General features: G+C 54.9%; 1 protein-coding gene across 6 annotated transcripts in view; it reads right to left on the minus strand.

Moving 5' to 3' along the window:
- The window catches only part of TSPAN18 (tetraspanin 18), a 180,830-nt gene that overhangs the window by 4,976 nt on the left and 155,374 nt on the right, over positions 1–20,480 (minus strand). For all 6 annotated transcript variants that reach the window (XR_010946069.1, XM_067749312.1, XM_067749315.1 and 3 more), the window contains 5 exons: positions 16,177–16,249; positions 13,644–13,838; positions 7,882–7,956; positions 6,636–6,734; positions 5,904–6,086 (listed from right to left, as the gene is read on the minus strand). Coding sequence is in view for 5 of the 6 variants with exons in the window: in XM_067749312.1 (XP_067605413.1) it covers positions 5,904–6,086; positions 6,636–6,734; positions 7,882–7,956; positions 13,644–13,838; positions 16,177–16,239 (615 nt within the window). In the remaining variant the exon portion in view is untranslated. The remainder of the gene's footprint in view (positions 1–5,903; positions 6,087–6,635; positions 6,735–7,881; positions 7,957–13,643; positions 13,839–16,176; positions 16,250–20,480) is intronic.

The raw sequence follows: 20,480 nt of genomic DNA on the forward strand, positions 1-20,480 counted from the left end.
GGCAACTTCAGAGCTGGCAGGGAAGCCCCATCCGCCTGGCCAGGCCAGGGCCATCCTGGATCTGCCTGCAGAGCCGTATCAGGGCAGAACTCAAACTGCCAACCCCCTTGATCTGTTTAACTCTTTTTAAAGCATCAGAACCCCAACACGTAGAGCCATGGCAGCAGAAAGCTGGCCTGCTCTGGAGGGAAGGGAAGGGAGACAGGGAGGAGCCTGGGAGGGATGCTTCCGGCCTCCCGTCATCCCCTCTGGCTGCCACCTGCCTCCCGGGGCCGACGACATCACCCACTGCTGCACACCACCCCTCTACCCCGACACTGGCTTTGTCGTGCAGTCTGGGGGCCTTCCAGACGAGAAGCACCAATGACCCGGGGAGAAGTGGTGGTTACACCAGCCGCTTGCTTACTGGGCAAACTGATAGGCGTCCCTCGTTTTACTGCATTTCATGGATATCGTGTTTTTTTAGAAATTGAAGGCTTGTGGCAACCCTGCGTTAAGCACGTTGTTGGCGCCATTTTTCCAACAGCATTTGCTCACTTCGTGTCTCTGCGTCACCTTTTGGTAATTCTCGCAGTATTTCAAACTTTTTCATTATTATTAGATGTGTTACAGGAATCTGTGATCAGTGATCTTTGACGTTACTACTGCCTCTCGCTGATGGCTCAGATGATGGTGAGCATTATTTTTTTAGCAATAAAGCATTTTAAAATTACGGTATGCACACTGTCTTTTTAGACAGAAGGCTATTGCACACTTAATGAAGTGTAAACATAAATTTTATAGGCACTGGGAAACCAAAAACTTCGTGTCCCTCTCTTTATCACGGTGGTCTGCAATGGAACCCGCAGTATCTCTGGGGTGGGCCTGTACTTACTTTTTCTAGGCCTCACTCGCCCCATCCAGAAACTGGGGCTATGTAGGCTAACTACTTCATAGGATTGTGTGAGGATAAAATGAGGTGCTGCAGACAAAGCACGTCGAACAGGGTTGGCAGGGAGCCAGCCCTCGGTCCCGTTAGGACCATGCTGTCTCTCTCTGTGCCCCTGGGTGGTGGGAAATGTCTGAGTGCACAGTTGGGTGTGTGGGTTTACCCTCTATGGCCCTGGGGATCCGTGCACGAGACACACACACACACACACACACACACACACACACACACACACCCTGGGGATCCGTGCACAAGACACACACACACACACATACACACACGCCCTGGGATCCATGAACGAGAGACACACACACACAAACACATACACACACACACACATACACACACACACACCCTGGGGATCCGTGCACGAGACACACACACACACACACACCCCCCTATACTACAAGGGGACAGGAGGAGCAGTGAATCCCTTCCTGAACTTGAAGTTGATTTTATGTGCCTCACCCGGGCCGGTGGGTGGGAGTTGTCCCCAGAGGGAAGATGTCCCTGCACCCCTCATCTGCTGTGGACGAGGTACCTGGGGCCTTAACTGCTCATCTGCTCGCTGTTGGGCTGTGGCACCAAAGACCCTTTGGGTCCCCGGGCTGAATCGAGCAGACCAGTTGGCTGATGGAGGCCCTGGTACTGAGATGCCCTCGGAGGGAGCAGTGAGGGCAGGGGGTGAACGGAAGATGCCGCCAACACTCAGCGAGTGTCCGCCCTGGCCGGAGCTCTGCTGTGGCCTCGTGTGCTTGTTCCAGCCCCTCAGGGAAGAGGAAAGAAGGGAGGGAGCAGCTGACTACGTGCTCAAGGTCACACCCAAGGAGGCAGCGAAGCCTATTTACACTGAGGGAGGTCCAAGCTCCCGGGAGCTGCATCAGGAAGCCTCGGTTCTCGCTCACCCAGGCGGGGTCCCTGGCTCAGGGCCCGGAGCTGCCTACAGCCCGGGATATCACCTCTTCCTCACCCTCAGGATGGATGCCCACCCCTTATCCTGACCCTGCCCAGCGAGACGCTGCAGGAGACCATCTCTCCCCAGGCTACCACCACAGACTGTGAGTCCCCTAGCTGTGCCGCTGTCGCCAGCACCCATCCTCCGTCTCTGCAGAGAGAGAACATCCTCCCACCCCTGGCTCCTGACCAGTCGCCCCCCCGCAACCTAATCTGACAGAGGGCAGCTAGGCCAGAGGTGCCGGCATGAAGGCCACCCACATTAATACGTCCAGCATGGACCTTCCCCCCAGCCCTCTAAGTCCAACTGTCCACTGGCTACCACTGCTTGGAGGCCCCAAAGGCACCTCACACTCAGCTTGCCTCAGACCAGATCTGAGATCTTCCCCCAAACCAGGACCTGTGGAGTCCCCCTCACCACTGCCTCATCCTGCCTTCCCCAAAGTCGGCCTACCACCATGTTACCTCCTGATTCATTTCTCAGATCCGTACACCTCTCTGCGTCTCCACTGCCACCATCCCGGTCTAACCCAGCATTGTTTCTCACTGGGACCAGTGTAAAAATCCATCCTGTTCACTCAGGTCCACCTCTAACCCCTGGTCGCTGAGCAGCCAGGGCGCCAACATGGCCACAACCCCACATAGAACTCGACGTGGGCTTCTTTGCTCTTCTAGCATCTTTGCCATGGGCCCGTCAGCACTGCATGGTCTGGCCCTTGCTGACACCCTCGCTTTGAGCTAGTCTTGCCTCATTCACTGTGCTCCAGCCATACTGGCCTTCTCTTGGTCCCTGGAACACACCATGCTCCCTCCTACCCCAGGGCCTTTGAACAGGCTGCGCTCACTCTCTGGCTGGAGTGCTCTTCCCTCGTCAGGAGGATGAGCGTGTAGTACTCTATGTCTAGAGGAGACACAGCAGCACCCGTAGTCACAACCCACCAGGAAGCGGGTGGGGAGCACTGAGGATAAAGCAGAGAAACAGCGATGCTGTGGGGAGAGAACACTTAAGACCACCCTGACAAGTGGGAAAGATGGATGCTTTCCTCTTGGTGGTCACCATACTGGCCTGGAGTCAAGGTCTAGCAAGATCACCATCTCCTGGCACACTCCCTGATATTTTTTTTTTTTCCAGCAGGGGAATACATTCTTGACTTGCCTGGGTGACTATTTTGACCCAGGGAAGGCTGAGGAATGAGCAGGAGAAGCTGCCATGGTGGATTCAACTCATACCAATGGAGGAGCCTGGTTATTCATCATGGATCACCTTTGGGGATTTCCTTATTTCTCTTCTTTGGCACTCAGTGATAAACAGGGCTGGTGGACTAACTCAACACCCATAGATGAGTGCTCACTGCCTTAGCTCCTGACAGCCATATGACTGAGTCCTGGCCAGTGAGACCGAAGCAGAAGTCTGATGGGGGTTTCTGGGAAAGAAGCTGGTGCCACCTTCTTCCTGTCTTCAACATGGGTGGGATGTCTGGAGCCGTGGCAGCCATTTTGCCACCATGAAGTACTAAGCGCAAAGAAAGGCCACAAGGATCACAGAGACTAGGCCTTGATTGACATGATGGAGCCACTGATAAATAGGAGAAGCCACTGTCTTCCAGAATTCTTGCCATTTGCTCTAACCCTTTTAGTTTAGATTTTCAGTTACTTGGAATCAACCATGTTGTTCACTGACTCAGAACTGTGCTGAGGATGTGAGGCAAATTCAGAAATGCATCCTGGGCTTCAGGGAAGTGGGCTTTGGAGAAAAATCAAATAGAAATAGTCCCTCCGCAGAGGCTTTTAAAAGGGAAGAATGCTCAGGAGGGATGCTAGTGTCTCAGAAAAGGAATCCCAGGAGTCAATCTCTGGGAATCCTCATGAGAAACAGGGGAAGAGTCATCGTAAAGAACTAATGTAGCCGCACAGGGACCTCTCTGATGAACTTCAATTTCAAAGCCATACCCAGGAGATGGAAGGAGGCATCATAATGGCGGATGAATCCAGAAATGCGAAGCATGTCAGGATGAAGCCCTAACAGAACAGGGCCCATGGGAAGCCTCCCTGAACACTTCACAAGTGGCCTTAGGATAGAAGCTCGGCAGTGGGCAGCAGGCAGTCCTAACGTAGAAGTTTGTTTGTCTTTGTCAACCCCCAGCTGTGCTGGCTGCTCTGCTCCATGGAGCTGTCAGTGTCCCAGGCGCCTTGATGCTCTGACATTCTAGGGGGCCACCCTCCTCTGCAAGGTTTGAGGTGGCTGTCACCATGGCTGTCACCAAGATGGCTGTCACCACCAGCCAGGGGTTGGGCGGGGGGGAGAAGGAGGGGCAGGCACAGTGCTTCCTCTTAAGGACATGACTCCATGGCACAAATCACCTCTGCTCACCTCCCTTCAGCTAGAACTGGGTGATGTGGCTTAGCTGCAAGGGAGGCTGGAAAGGGGGGCTTTACCTGGTGGTCATGGGGTCTCTAAACCTCCTCTTTCCAAGGAGGAGAAATGAACCGAGCATGGCAGCCAGCAGTCTCTGCCACTGTGTCGGGAATCTGAGGTCCGGAGCGTGTGTCTTGGCCAAGGTGACACAGCTGCTCACAGCCCAGGTCTGCCTGACATCACAGCCTGAAACATCCCCCCACGCCCTGCAGCCTCTCCTCATGGCTGAGACCTAACTCCTGGGGCGCTGCCCCTGCCCCCAGCTCACAGCAGCCTGATTCCAGGGCCTTTGTTTCTTTATTTAGGTCTCTTTCCCCCAGTGCAGGGAGACCGGACCATAAGGGGTAGAGGAATGTGGCTTTGGGGCCTGATGCGTCCTTGGACATGACATGAGCAGGTGCAGGGGAGGAGGGTGCTGAGTTCACGAGGCGAAGCTGAGGCTGGAAAGAGTCTCATCAGACAGTCAGGGTCAGGCTGCAGCCCAACGCCCGCCCCCTCCGCCCCCGGGACTCTAAGAGGCCAGGCTTGAGCCTCGCCCCCGTCCCACCCCAGTCCCTTCTGGCCCATCATCCAGTTCTATTTTCTTTAGAGTAAAATTATTGTTTCATGTGAAATTATGACTTGCTATGTGTTGGCTGCTCGCTTATCGTCTGCTTCCTCTGACCAGACTGTAAGCCCGGCAGGAGCAGGGGTCTTGTCTGCTGTCCCCTGCTGTGTCCCCTGCACCTGGCACTCTGCCATGAGAGCCTCATCAAAGGCCGAACCAAGCGAGAGGTGTGGGGCTCAGGTCACCCTCATTCTCCCCCCACTGCTCTGCCTAGCCTGGTCTCACACACACCCCTGAGGTATATGGGGACTGGTCAGTGGGAAGGGGATCAAGGTCTAGGGCACTGTCTGCCTCACAGAGGGGGCAAAGCAGGTGCCCTTGCAGCCCCCAGAGGTGGCGCACACAGGAAGGGAAAGGGCTTCTTCTGAGACCGAGATGAAGTCCTTGGGTTGTAAAAGAAGTCAAGAAGTCTAGGAGCTTCCCAGACTCTGGAGACTAAGGTCAGGGAAACCTCGCTCCCATGGGATCCGGAGGTGCTCCCACATGGCAAAGGTGAGCTTCCCTCCAAATAAAATGCACAGCAGAGGAGGGGCCCCCACTGTATCATTCTGTTTCTGGCTCCTGACACCTGCATTACCAGAAGCTCAGGGAGTGTTCTACCTGGAACACTGGAAAACTCCTAGTCACCCCTGAACCCCAGCCAAAAGGCCCACTCCTCAATCAGTGCCTGATTGATTACTGATGTCTGTGCAGACATGCGAACAAGGCGGGCTCTGGAGGTCAGACACTGGCTGCACCGGGCATCAGGGCTCTGAATGCTCACGGCCATTGATGGACTGTCTGACATTCTCATCCTTTCCCCCTTTTGGTTGGATCTCAGGAGCACGCATGGAGCCTTCCTCAGCCCCCGTTCAGGAGTCCCATATCACAGCCAACATTTCCATGGGATTCCCTCAGTGCCTTCAGACCTTCAGGGCCCAAACTGTCACCCACACAGCTCTGGCCACCCAAGCCCCGATGGACAGGCTTCCCCTGCCTGGGGGAGCGGGGCCTGGTACCTGCTTGTTCAGGAACAGGTCTCTTCCCAGGAGGCATTCCTCCCTGCTCAGCAGGACCCCGTCCCGACTCTGGGGTTCTCTCCGGCAGCAGGCCTCCGGCACCTCGTCACTGTCCAAAGTCAGGAGTCGGAAAACTGATGCAAACTTAAAGTCTTCAGGCCCGTTGACCCCACAGCAACCAAACTAGGAGGAGAGCAAAGAGAAGGGGGGATGGGAGCTGGACCCAGGTATGAGGGTGCAGAGACACACAGTCACTTCAAAGGCCACCGTGAAGCAGCGGGCGGGAGCAGAGTCAAGACCCAGGTGTGGGTTGGCTGCTCCTCCTGTGCAACCGTGGGAAAGTCACTCAGCTTCTCTGAGCCTCCAGCGTCCTCACCTGTAAAGTGAGGGTGGTGGTAACCACTCCTACCTCACTGGCACTTAGCACTCAATAAATAGTTGCTATGATTACTATCATCGATGACCGTTACAAATGACCGTTACAATTGCTCGAGGACTCAAGACAGGGAGAGCAAACAGGTTTCCTCCCGAGTCTGGACTGTGAGGCGTGGGCAGCGGCTGCCAGCTGTGCGAATGAGGGTTCTGAGGCCCGGTCCGGGCTGGGTGGATCAGTGCCTGATTGATTACTGATGTCTGTGCAGACACGTGAACAAGGAGGGCTCTGGAGGCCAGACACTGGCTGCATTGGGCATCAGGGCTCTGAATGCTCCCAGCATCCCTGGGGCCACTCACTGTGATCATGACAGAGTTCCAGGTGGCAGAGAAGACGTCTGTGTCGTTGTTGCCCTGGTAGTGCTTGGTGAGCTCCTTGGTGAAGAATTCGCGGGTGAGCTGGAGGCAGAGGGAGGGGGCAGGCTGAGGTCTACAGCAGCTTGATACAGCTCCCCTCCCTGGCCTCTCCAGCGACCTGCTCCGGGGGACGGAGGGGGAAGGCCTCAGCGTCCTGGTGCCAGTGACCCTCCTCCCAAGCAGCTAACTTGGGGCAGGCCCTCACCTCCAACCCCAGGACCTGTGGCCTCCCTGCATCATCAGATCCCCGACATGAAAACGCAGTCTACCCACACGGGCCTCGGCAAGCCTGACGCCAGGGCCACCTGGGAACCTCCACCGTCCCTGCAGCTCCTCCCAGAGGGAGGTCTGGTCCACAGTGGGGCGCTCGCCCCCTCATGCCGCCGCCACCCGCCGCCCTGAGCTGTTCCTCAGACAGAGCCAAGTGGATGCGCTGCGTCCCAGGCCCTGAAGAAGCCACCGTGTGAGAGGTAGGACCCTGCTCCCTGCTGCAGGGAAGGGCGGGGACCCGGGTGGTTGGAGCCTCTGATAAGATGGTCTATAGGGGCAAGTTGCCCAAATTTCATACTTGCCAGGGCCTCGTCCAAGAGGGCTCTGTCCTGTTCTCCCGCATGGCACACAATCTGTGCTGGGGGAACAGACTTTTTTTTTTTGCAGTACGCGGGCCTCTCACTGCTGTGGCCTCTCCCGCTGCGGAGCACAGGCTCCGGACGCGCAGGTTCAGAGGCCGTGGCTCACGGGCCCAGCTGCCCCGCGGCATGTGGGATCTTCCCGGACCGGGGCACGAACCCGTGTCCCCTGCATCGGCAGGTGGACTCTCAACCACTGCGCCACCAGGGAAGCCCCAAGGGACAGCCTCTTTGACTATCCTCAGACTGTCAGATGACTACTGCTGGGCCACAGCTGGGCAAGGTGTGGAATGGAAGATTCTAGAACCAGGTGCGGGGTTGCACCAGATGCCTGGGAAGAGCAGAGACCCTTAAGGGCCCTCTGACTCTGACCTTCTGGAAAAGCCCTTGCAGAGAGAGGCTCACTGGGGTCTCTCTTTGGGCTGTGGGGCCTTGCTGGGCCGGTGGGTTGTGATTTGGGCTGGAACTACTGGATGAGAGGGCACTGACTCTGTGAGACCCTCTGGGGCGGGAGGGGCTGGCCATGAATGGGGCCGGAGCACACGGGGCCCAGTACGTACGTTCTCCCTGAAGATGAAGGCCAAGATGGCCGCCGAGAGTTCCGCCAGGAAGATGATCAGGATGAACAGGAAGAACTGCAGAGAGAAGGCGGCAGGCCCGTGAGCCCCGAGGGCAGGGGGGGAAGGGGGCAGGTGACCGCTTGCCGAAGCACCCTTCCATAGGTCACACGATTGACACAATGTACTGATTCTGAGAGACTGAGGAACTTAACTGCCGTAAGCCAGACATTTTTCATAATAAACACACCAACAGTCCATCTTTGGAGCCAACAGGGTTGTCTCTCTCCTGGATCCTGTCTCTTCCAGTCACTTTATCCTCATCCCAGGAAGACCCCAGGTCATATACCCTCCCTGACTTTTCAGCGCTGACAGCAGCTGCCCCATAGAGGTCCCGCGGTTTCTCCAAACTCCTTGGTCTGAGGACTGCTTTCGGGGAGAGCTTAGGACGGAGGGTGAGACGATCCGTCCAGGATGCAGACATGAAACATCTCCTAGACCTGCCAAAGGCATTGTTTTGTTTTTTTCAATGTCCAAACCCAAGGAGAGCCCCTGGCTTAAACAGATCAGCCAGCACAAGGCGTGCGTTGTTCACTCCTTACCCACAGGGGCCGGGGGTGGGGGAGAGGTCTCGCTAGGTTCAAGCCCATGGTCTCTGGTCTCATAGAGGCTTGCTTGGCATCAGAACCCGACACCTGTCCCATGGTCTCTTTTCTGTTTAGCCCCCATTTCCACAGGGGAGGAAACAAGCCAGAGAAGGAGAAAAACTTTCCTTTCCAAAGGTGTGCAGCTCAAAAATTTGAGACCACATCCTGTCCTCTTAATCCAGCTCCTTTCAGAGCACCACTCTACCCCTTCTCTCTCTCTGCTGAAGAGCACAGTTCAGGGCTGGCCTGGAAGTGGCTCTTCTGAACCCTGGGGCTCTGGTTCCAGCAGGTCAGGGGCAGGCTTGCTGTAGTCAGCTGTGTGGGGTGACCTTGGACTGAGGTTGGGAGTCAGAGCTCCCTAACCAGAAAGGAGAGTGACAGAGGGACACCTGTATCCCCGGGCAGGCTGCCCCTGGCCACGATGCCCATCCCATCCCCCTCCACTTCCACAAGCTCGTCCTTGGGCTGAGAGGTATGTTCCCCACCTCTGCAGCCTCTTACCCCTGTGACAGTAATGGAGGGCCCTGGCAGGGCTCCTGGCATCTCCATTTGGCTGGTGACAGACGGTCATCCAGTTCTCTTTCACGTGGCCTCCACGGAGCCCCGCCCCACCCTCTGCCCTTGCAGTGGAGTTGCTGGCTGTCCTCAGGCTGGCAAAGAGCGGCCTCGGAAATGGTTTCCACCCCAGCGACGTGACTGAGCTGTCTCTGCCTGTCAACCTCGGCTTAGACAGTTATAAACTATGGATGAGACAGAACTCGGGAACTCCACGTGCTCATAACTCTGGGAGCCTGCGTGTGCTTTCCAGGGGACTTAGCACCGTGTCAGCGAGACGATGCAGGTGCAGCGCTGTGCACGAGGCTGGCACGATGTGAGCACGGCTCAGATGGTGGCTCAGAACCAAGAGGAAGCATGGCCTTCCTGAAGACAAGGGCTGGCGTGGGCGATCTCCGGGAAAACAACAATAGCTACAATCTATGGGATGCTTAACACCTAAGCACTGTGGCTCTTACATGGGTGATTTCATTGAACCCTCTGGGCAGCCTGGAGTAGCAGCTGCTATTATCAACAACACCTCTGTTTTACTGATGGGGAAACTGGAACCCTGAGAGGGTAGAACTTGACCAAGCTGGCTCAGATGGGATAAACACAGGAACTCTGATTCGAGAACACAGCCTCCTAACACCATGTTATCCTGGAACCCAGAAGAGCCTCCAAATCTTCAGACTTTCAGATGGCCTGCAGGATCTCTTGGGGATCGACACCAATCCTTTCGCTTTCACATTTATCAAATGCTTATATGTGCCAGGAACAGAGTTAAACAAGATGCATATTTTCTTACTGAACTCTGATCACAACACTATGTCTGGGAAGGAGGTATTATTATCTTCATTTTACATATGAGGAACCTGAAGTTCAGAGAGGTTAAGTAACTGACCCCAGGTCACACAGCCAGGAAGTGGCAGAGCAGGGATTAGAACAAGGTTTTTCTGACTCCAAAGCCCATGTTCTTACCCACACCTCTGAGACCACCTCCTCTCTGTTCCTTCATTCTAGGGCTGTTTATTGAGCACTTACGCTGTGCCAGGTACCGTGCTAGGTACTGGTAAACCGATACACATAAGGCAGATGTGGTCCCCACTCTCATGGAGTTTCCACTGAGCCAAAGTTCATGATTCATGAAATGAAATTCATGAGATGAAAAACATAAGATTCATGAGATGAAATTAAAGAATGAACCTGGTAACTCACTCATTGATGGGGAAAGCGGGTCTCCCCGGAGGAAGGGGGTCTGCAGGTCTCCTGGCCGTTGTTCCTGCCTGGAGCAGGTCTCCCCAAGCATGGGGACTGAGGCGTAACATGAGTGTGTGAGTTTAAGTCGCCTGAAGGAAAGTGCAGGGCTTTGGGGCCAGCACCGGTAACAACGTCACTTCTGCTAACTTCTCCGGCATGAAATAGTTTTCTCCTGCTTGACAGGGTTACTACTGGTTATTTGGAGGCGTTCCTCCCGGACCTGGCCACCGGGCTGATGCTTCCTGGGGCTTCGCCTAACCAGGGCCTTTCCCAGGGTTTGTTTGCGTTGAGTTAATCTGACCTCATCCCATTTGCCTAAGGACACATTTGCCAGTAATTCCTGAACTTACACTTATCACACTTTCAGGCTCAGAAAATTAATCAAGGGGTAAAAACTGCTCTTTGGCCTACTTGTGAGCATCTCCAGACTTTTCTAAGCCATCTGCCTACAGCATGTCAGCTTTTAGTTCTCGCTTCGGATAATATTTAGCAAATTTACCTACTTCATGAACAATTCAGCTCACTTATCACTTTTAAATTACACTCATCTCTTTTTGCTGTTCTCTTTTCCAATGTAGCAGGTCTTGGTTATAAAATATATTTAAAGTGTGAATCTTTCTAAAAATGGGTTAAAAACATTCCTCGAACTAGTTATAGGTAGGCAACTAGGAAAAAGGGGATGCCACACAAACTCACCAATAGGCTGAAATTGTTCCATGGTTCGTGAAAATGCTGTAAAACTGATCAACAGGAGTGTTTGGAAAATGTGTTTTTAGAAGAGTTGATCGTTAGCTGACATTAGACTCACTGTCTCCAGGGCTAAGGGTCACTGGTACCCCTTGGGGTTTAGCCTCAGAGCGAGGCAGAGGGGTGCCCAGCTAACTCCTATCCCCAGGCCTCCTCTCTCTGCAAGCCTTTAAGCCACAGCTCCAGAGGTGACTAAAGTCACTCTCTCTTGGCTTCTCTCAAGGTAAGTCTTCCCTCCTTCCCTGAAGGGCAAGGAGGCGACTCAGACTTCTTAAAAGGATGCAGTGGCCGGGAGGGGTGAGACCTGGGGCCCCTCTTCGGCTGGAACCACCACACAGCTGAGTCCAGGTTGGAAGAGAAAGCAGATCTTCCTATTTCTCATGAATCTTTCTGAAAACCTTCCAGAAGCCGTGGTGGCCCTAGAAACACGCAAGCTTGCATACCACACACACATACAATAGGTACAGGCACACACATGGAGAACCTGGCATATTTTGCACCTAATTTGCGGTGAGTTTTGGATCACTTGAGTCCATTCCAGGTTAGGAGCCTCTGGAGCAGCCCTGGTCTGAGACAGCAGACCTGAGTCCAAGACTCCCCTGGCTTTGACCTGCACTGTGACCTCAGGGTTATGTGTGTTAGGGTTCTGAGAGTGAGAGGGGAGGGGAGGGGAAGGGGAGAGGGGGGAGGAGAGGAGAAGGGGGAAAGGAAGCAGGGGAAGTAAAGAAAGAGGCAGGGAGAGGGGGCAGAGGTGGGCGGGGGAGAGGGAGTGGTCCAGGAGAAGGGGAAGGAAAGGCATTAGGCACAGAAACCAAGAGGAAGACAGAGGCCGAGAAAGAGCGAGAAAAGAAAGGGAGAAACACACATAATGAGACTGAAGAGAGACGGGAGGAAGGAGGCAGAAGAGGGGATGGGAAGGGGTGACTTCAAGGTTCGGTGGGCACACCGGCCACAGCCGGGACTTAACTCTCTCAGGGGACTTGGGCACACCTCCTCCTACCCCGGGGTCTCAGCCTTCTCCCCTAGGCACTGGGGAGAGCGACGTGTTGTCCAGCTGGCAGGCTCTGCGGGAGCCACTCAGCTCCAGAGGGCGTGCGGGGCCTCCAGCCTGCTCCTGGCCCAGAGCCCCAGCCCGGCTTCCTGTCTTGGCTTCAGGAATGAGCCCATTAACGTTGGATGAGCCCTGGGGGCTGAGATGCAGGGTGGGCAGAGGAGTGATGTAGGAAGGGAGCTCTGGTGTGTCCTGGGACCCATACTCAGCTCCTTTCAAAGTCCCCAGCTCCCCAAGCCCAGACTTTTCCCTGCACCGTCGGACACTGTACAGAGCTCTCCACCAGGGGGCGCCCTCGGGTTTCTTTGTTTCTCTCCAGAAGGCACGTTTGCATTGCTTACCCTGCTGCCCAAGGCCAGAGGGACCCAGGGCGCCTGAGTCACACACATCGCAGCTGATTTCACTTTCTATCTGTGGCATGAATGGAGAGTGTACAGTCTGTTCTAATCTGGGGAGGAGGCATTTGTGCCAGATCTCTGCCTCCCAAAGCCACTGGCGCCGGCTCACCGGCAGGAGCGGACAGACGCCTTGCAAGCCCACGTCACTGACCAGCCCATGTCTCCCTATCACTTAACCCCCGACCCACGCAGCTGCTCACCCATGAGGAGCGTCTGCAAGCTGGCCCTTCCACGCACACACTTCTAAGCTGGGCCGTTTTTAACCTACCCTCCAGCAGGACTGCGCTCTACCTGGTTTTCCTAGCCCGCGGGGGCACAGGACCTCATAGGAGAGGAAGCCCCATCACCAAGGCCAGGGCAGTAAGCAGAGGCCCAAAGGGCCACAGCCCATGTGAACCCAGAAGACCAGAGAAACAGGACATCCACCGCTTGTCTTGTTCGGCTCCAACCTATAGCTGAGCTGGTTCGCCCCTCACTTAACGAGAAGACACTAAAGCTCAGAGAGGTCAAGAAACTAGACCGGAGTCACATCATTAGTTACGAGACGGAGCAGAGCGCACACACAAGCCCAGGCCTGCCCAGCTCATCCTCGTGGGCTCGCCTGCCTCTCACCAGCCTGTCCACCAGGGAGGGGACGGCCACTCGGCCCCTGATGCATCTATGGCACCTGGTGACCTATGTGGCCCGTAATAGTGGGTCAAGGACTGTTTATTTAATGAATAAAGGCCCTTCAGAGGTCATATCATTTCTATTCTAGAAGTGGAAATGCGAAAGCTGAATGATTTATCTGATAGCTATCTTAGCTCTCTTACCACAGAGGTATATATTCGAGGTCTTACAAGCAAGTAGAAAGCGTCACGAGTCAGCGTTCTCAGCTGACCCTGCCTTGGAGAAGCCTGGCTGTTCAGACCTGGAGTCCAAGGCCGCTGTCCACGGGGGAGCAGCTCACCCACATGGCAGGCACGGGTCCAAGCTCAGATGCATGTAGGAAGGGCTGGTGGTCCTCCCGCTCCTGGAGGATGGCCTACTTGGCTCAGACCTCAGTGTGAGTCCCCCGTAGTGTGGACACAGGGCCCCCAACACCCAGCCCGCGGCACCCATGGGTGGGGTGGAGGATGGGGTACTCACCAACAGCAGCAGACACTTGTTCTCCCGGACGGCCCCGCAGCAGCCCAGGAAGCCGAGCAGAAAAAGCAGGCCCCCCATGGCCAAGAGGATGTAGGCGCCCGTGATGAGTAGGGGGTTGGCGGCCACGATCTCCCGGAAGCCGGTGGGGTCCACCATGACCCAGATGCCGATGCCCAGCAGGCAGGCCCCACCCAGCTGCTCCCCGGGGCCAGTCAGGAGAGGGGAGAAGAAACAGGCAGACACGGAGGTTAGACACTCCACACACACACGCCATTTCCCTGAGCGAGGCCCTGGGGCGGAGGCGCTGAGTGCCCGGTGGACTGGGCACAAACTCCATTTGCTGCTCGAGTCAATGTGCTGGCAGCGTTTTCCTCTGCTCTGGATTTCCCTACTTACCCTGACCTGCGGTGTGTCACACAACCTCCAGATCCAGTCTCAGACCCACGCCCCACCTAGGGCTGCTGAGAACCATGTCATGTAGAGTTTATCCACCACTTTTATATTCTCCTTAAATGTTAGAGCTGCTGGGTAATGAGGTCACTCAGTCCAACCTTCTGATTCCACACTGAGCCCCAGAGGGGACCAACGAACTTACTGAAGGTCACACAGCAAGTTCACGGCAGAGCCAGGGCTGAACCCCAGGCCTCCCTGACTCCAGCCTCAAGGACCCTCGCCAAATCCATGAACATGCTCTGACACCTATGCTGGGAAAACACAGACAAAAGCCACCCTCTTTGTCCTCAACAGGAGCTCTCAGTCGTGTTGGGATCACCACTCTCACATCACATTCTTTTTATGTCTTCATCTCCATGGCCCTCGTCTCCATGCCCTACTTATCTTTGGAGAGAGACAGCTTAGTCCAGAGAAAGGGCTGTACCACTTATTAGCTGTGTGACCTTGGGTAAGTGGCTTAACCTCTCTGAACCTTGGCTTCCCCGTGGTTAAAAGAAGATACTGTTTCCCACCTCCCAGGGCGGCCCCGAATAAGAAGAAGGGACAGAACGGAGGTGAAGGTGCCTAGCAGGGTTCAATAAACATCCGTTCCATTGGTCTTGGGCACAGACCAGTATTGGAAACAGACCTGCTGCAGGAGAAACCCTTTGGCATCATCAGATTTTAAAGGCTGGGAAGTGTTTGAAATCCCCGTGTCATGGGACGACCTGAGGAATGGCAGAAACCTGCTGAGTTTTGGCTTGGCTGGGGGGTCTGTAAGCTGGGGGAAGAGCTGGATGGTTTGGGGCAAGAGGCGATATTTTCAGGTGCAGTCGTGGGACGGGGGAGGCAGAGAGGCCTGAGGGACCCCGGGACAGCGAACGACAGAATCTACAGTTTCGCCGTCTGCTGCACAACGCCTTTCTCCTTGGTCTCCCCACAAACCTCCTCATAGCTGTTGGAGGTTTGGGGGTTTAATAATTGTGTGCTGAGCTCTGCTTCAAGGGCGGGGCGCAGGCATGAACTGGGCGGCCCAAGATGACTCAGCCCCATTTCACCTAGGGACACTGGGGCTGCCCAGGGCCACCCAGCTTGGAAGTTGGGTCTAGAATTCAAGTCTGTGGGGCTCCCTGCTCTTCAGGATTAGGGGCAGGGGAGGGAATCCAGGAGAGTTGCTGAAATGTACAAAAAATAGATGGTGACAGACAGACTGACAAGAGTCAGTCTTGACCAGAAGAGGCCTCTCTTTCCTAGTGACCCTGCCCTGGGGGACATCAGTAGATGTTTACTCATTGAGGTCTTGGCTGCACTAAGGTCAAAGGTTGAGGTGGGGTCACACGATGAGCGTGGCTCTGCTCCTGGGAGAGGCCATGGGTCTGAACGGAGCAGGTGGGCTGTGCTACAGGGCGCTGGGCTGGCCACCTGAGCCCCCAGGGCCTCTGTTCTTTCACACGTAGAATCCATAGGTTGGATGGGGATGGAGCTGACACATTCCAGGCACTTCCTAAACTAATCTTGCTTCATTTGCAAAAAACCTGTTGAGGGAGGAGATTAAAGGATGAAGATACTGAGGTTCAGAGGGGTGAAATGTGTTTCAGATCACAGCTGGAGAGATGCAGAGCTGGGCTTTGAACCCAGGTCTCTTGGTCCCAGAGAGGTTTCAGATTTCATCAGGTGGCTCTGTCAGCTCCGCCCATCCAGCTCTGCGGTGCATAACTGCTCTGGGGGGGTCAGGGCTGGGTGGGGCTCCCTGCTGCCCTCTGATCACCCCCATCCACCCCCGCAACTCCCTACCAGGGGTCAGATTTCAAGATAGTAGCCAGGACTGAGGCCCCTATCTTTTCTTTTTCAGAGTCGCTGAAGCATCACCCCAGGGGCTGTGCAAAACATCTCTCCTGTGATGGTGGGCGCTAGGAGTGGGGTGGGCACTGCTGGGGGCCTCCCTGCCGTGAGCCCCCAGCTGGGCAGGTAGAGCTGCTTCTAGCACTGGCCCCTGTTCCTGTTCCTGGGACTCAGCCCCATGTGACTTTCAAGCCGCAGTCAGTTCTGCCCACCCCGCAGAGGCCTGGGGAGACCCTGGGAATGTTCCAGGAATACTTACAAATATGAAGAAATTGAACACAAACATCAGATACTTCATGCAGCTCAGACAGTCGCCTTCCATGGTGCTCCCCCTACAAAACAGCAAGGCCCTCTCAGCCTTCCCACTGGGGGACCCCATCCGAAAAGATCTCCTGCCCCTCCCTCCTCTCCTCCTCCTTGGGGTGTCCTAGTGGCCAGCCTGCCCTCATAGCCGATGGGGGAAGAGGGCAGCTGATAACAACCTCCTTATCACAGGGCCAGTGCTTCGCCCTGTGAGGCCAGAGTTAGGAGTGAGAACTCGAGAGCTAGCCTGCCCGGGTTCAAGCCCTGTCTCTACCATTCATTTGCTGTGTGGTCTTGGGCAAATTACTCCACCTCTCTGATTGTTGCTCTCTCCAACTTGAAAATGGAGATTAAAAACAGAAGCTTCCTCCCCAGCAGTGTTGGGAGGATTAACTGAAGTTACGCAGAAATATGCTTAGCAGGTACTCAGTGTGGCAGGTGCTCAGAGGTGTGATGTCATGATGTTACTTGATTGCAGACACGAGCCTCCTATTTGGTAGATGAGACACTAAGGCTCAGGGCCCTGAGGGACTTGCTAAGGTCCTAGAGCGGAATTAGAACCCAGGTCCGACAAACTACCTACTACCCCACATACCCTCCGACTCGAAGGACCTGTCCAGTGAGGAGGGGTGTTGCAGGGAAAGAGCTGCAGGCACCTCCTGGGACCCCAAGCCCCCAGATGCTCCCCTGCCCTGACTACCTCTATCGTGAGACTTAGAGCATCCCACCTCCCCCTGGAGTCTCCCCGTCCCTACCTAAGAGTATGCCCATGGTAGCGGGTCACTGAATACAATTCTATTCAACAAACATTTATTGTGCAACGACTGGATGCCAGGCACTGGGGCTTGAAAACAAGATGTAGCCCTCCCCCATGCCCGGCGGAAGCAGACGGCATCTGCTATCGCAAGTCATCCCTCAAGGTGCACACGTCACGGTCATATTCAATATACAATGTTCAATATTGCTACGCTTTCTTCCTGACAGCCCTGGGGAGAGGATGGGCAGACCCAGGGGGGACCTACCCCTTCCCTTGTTCCAGGCCCCATCCTCCCAGCAGCCAGTGGAGGGCTGAGATTCAGTGGGGAACCATGGGTATGGCGGGCCTGTTTAGCTAGCATCTCTTGGTCCATGCCACGCCCACCAGTTGTTAAACCATTATCCTTGATGGTGGGTCATCCTTGTCTCTTGCATCATGCCCAAGCCCAGGCTCTCTTCCTCCAGAACAGGTCCCCACACCAAGCCACCAGCCCTCCGCCATCTCCTCCATCGCTGACCTTCTAGAAGCAGCAACTAACCTGCATCTAAACATGGCAGTTCCAAGCATGGGCTCTGAAGCCAGACATACCTGGGCTCCAATCCTGGCTCGTCACACCTCTACCTCTGTGTCTTTGGTAAGTGACTTAACATCTTGGGCCGCAGTTTCTTCATCTGAAAGTGGGCATTTAGGACCTGCATCCTGGCGTGTTGTGAGGATTAAATGAGACGTCCTATGTCAGGGCTCTCCGCGGCACCTGGCTCAGAGTGGGGTGAACAGCTCTTACTAGGAACACACCTAACTTTACAGTCATAGGTGACTCACTGGGCTATCATTGCCCATGAGGTCAGGACCCCAGGACAAAGACTTGCACCCTAGGCACGGCGTGCTGACCCCTCTCCCTTGGGCACTTGGCTGATGCAACTCCATACATCTGCTGAGACCCTGTCATCCTTGGAAAGGGGGAAGAGGACAGGAAAGAACATTCGTTGAGTACCGACTCTTTGCCAGCCACGCTCCAGCTCCATGAAGTGACTGTCCTGAATCTTTCAACAACCGCATGAGGCAGGAAGCACTGTGCCCATTTTACAGATGAGGACACTGAGCATCAGGGAGGTGAAGGTGCCCAACATCCTGGAGCTTGTAAGCATGCCCCTCAGCTCACTTCAGATCCTGTGCTCCACCTGGTCCAGGGACCACTGTTCAGGCAGACAGCAGGGCAGAAAGAGCACTGGACTGGGAGTCTGGAGCCCCAGGCTCCAGCTCTGCGAGTCACTTCCTCTCTGGCCTCAGTGTCTTCATCTGCAATGGATGGAGATGGAGTTTGATGGGCTGTCAGCTCCTGCCATCAGGCTCTGACTTGGGTGGGCTTTTAGCGGGCAGGAGGGGCAGCCCCAGTGAGATGCTGAGAAGTCTGCAGGGGGGCCAGGCTCTGGGGCCCCCTCCTCTGCCTACCCAGGCAAAGCTGTTCTCCAGGGTCTGATCCGGCTTCAGCTGGCTCTGGCTCTCTGGCGTTTAAGGGGCATAATAAATATGGCAGCTCATAAACGGGCTACCTGTATTTATTATGTATCGCATTCATTAGAGATTACATCTAATGGGTGGCTTATGGAGTGCTGGGCTCCCAGACGAGTGCAATAAAAGGGGATGTGTCTCCTGGGAAGAGCCTCTGACAACCTCAAAGGTGAAGCAGTAGAAAAAGAGATGATGTGAGCTGGAGGGTGGATGGAGATAGGGAAGCCCAGGCGTCAGCTCCAGGGCAGGGTGCAGAGTGGACAGAGGGCTTTGCAGCCTGACAGAGGATCACATCCCAGTTGCTTAGCTGGTGGCCTGGGGCACGTTCTTGAACTGCATACATCCAAGTTTCTTTTCTTTAAAATTAGTATAAAAAAATAATGCCTTTCTCATAATGTATGGAAAACACTGAGAACAGAGCTTGGCGTGTGGTAGCTGATAACAGCAACAGCGAGTAGCAGCTGGCTGCCCTTGAGTTCTTACTATGTGACGAGGAACATGCACAATCTCATCGAATCCTCGTAAGTCTCCTGGATTTAGGTAATGTCATTTCCCTTTGTTCAGGCGAGGGAACTGAGCTTCAGAGAGATGGAATCACTTGTCTTAGGTCACACAGCATAGAAGTGCCTGAACCAGGATTTGAACCCATGTCTGTCTTAATCCGGAGCCACATCATCATTTTCAATGAATGCTAATTCCCTCGCCCCATTCATCCATTTTCCTCCAAAATTCAGGCTCGTCTTCACACCTCTTATGCCATTTTATTTCCCAGTGGCCAGAGAGACGGCCTCCTGCGTCATCGCCCATGGCCCGGCTAAAATCAAAAGACCAACTACTGCCAGCTCCACCAGCCACAGGGGCTCCTGAATGTGGGGACACACCTCCACGGCCAATTGGCCAGACAAAAGTGACAGACACATGGTACCTCCAATCGCTGCCTGGATCTGGGTGTTGGCTCCACCTACCCACGGAGCCTTTTGGACGCTAAGCCCATCACCACGCAGTGCCCTAATTTACTTATAAGGAGAGTAGAACATAGTCTCTGCAAGGCGGATTGAGAAGAAACTGCAGACCATGGAGGTACAAAGGCTTGGCTGTTCCTCAAAAAAGATGTTCGAAAGGCACTTATGAAGGAGACGGAGGGGGCGGATCTCTGCTAAATGGAAAGGCCATGCCCTCCCTGGGGCCAGGGGTGAAAGGCCCACTGAGGTTTCCCCATTCCACGGGGCCCACAGGGTCCCGGAGCGGAGGGTGGCAGTGACAGTGGGGCTGCAGGGTCACACGGGTCCTGGCTCCACCTCCTTCTAGCCCCGGGGCCAGTGGACAAATCACGTAAGCTCTCTGGGCCTTTGCTTTCGTGTCTGCAGAATGGGGCCAGGAATGCTGAGCTGCTCAGGAAATCAGAGGACTGAGGATTAAATGATAAATAACGTATGTAGGGCTTCTCACGCCAGGCCTGACACACGGCGGTTCCTCCCCTCCCCTCCTTGCCCTGCTTTCTCAGACCCTGAGAGGGAAGGACTCTGATCCGGAGGATTTCTGCTCAGGGAGGAGGAGTGTGGTCAGTGGTTTTCATACTGGGTTCCCCGAGGCTAGCAATCTCCTAAAGCCATTTTCAGGATTTCAAGTAACACCTCACAAATCATCCCCTCCGCACCGCCTGGCTCAAGGGGCAAGTGTCTTGGGTTTTGGAGCCATTAAACCACTCCAGGGTGGGAACCCTATTTGTCATGTTGTTCAGAAGCTCTAACTGCTAGGTATGTATGACTTGGCAGTAAATGAACTAGGGAGAAAGGTATACTTCGTAAATGATGACTTGGTAAAGGCAGTGCTGTTTGACCGATAAAATCCTTTAAATCTTTTTTTTTTTTTTTTTTTTTTCTGCAGTACGCGGGCCTCTCACTGTTGTGGCCTCTCCCGTTGCGGAGCACAGGCTCCGGACGCGCAGGCTCAGTGGCCATGGCTCAAGGGCCCAGCCGCCCTGGAGCCCT

This window comes from Pseudorca crassidens, chromosome 9 (assembly GCF_039906515.1).
Source record: "Pseudorca crassidens isolate mPseCra1 chromosome 9, mPseCra1.hap1, whole genome shotgun sequence".
Taxonomy (NCBI): Eukaryota; Metazoa; Chordata; class Mammalia; order Artiodactyla; family Delphinidae; genus Pseudorca; species Pseudorca crassidens.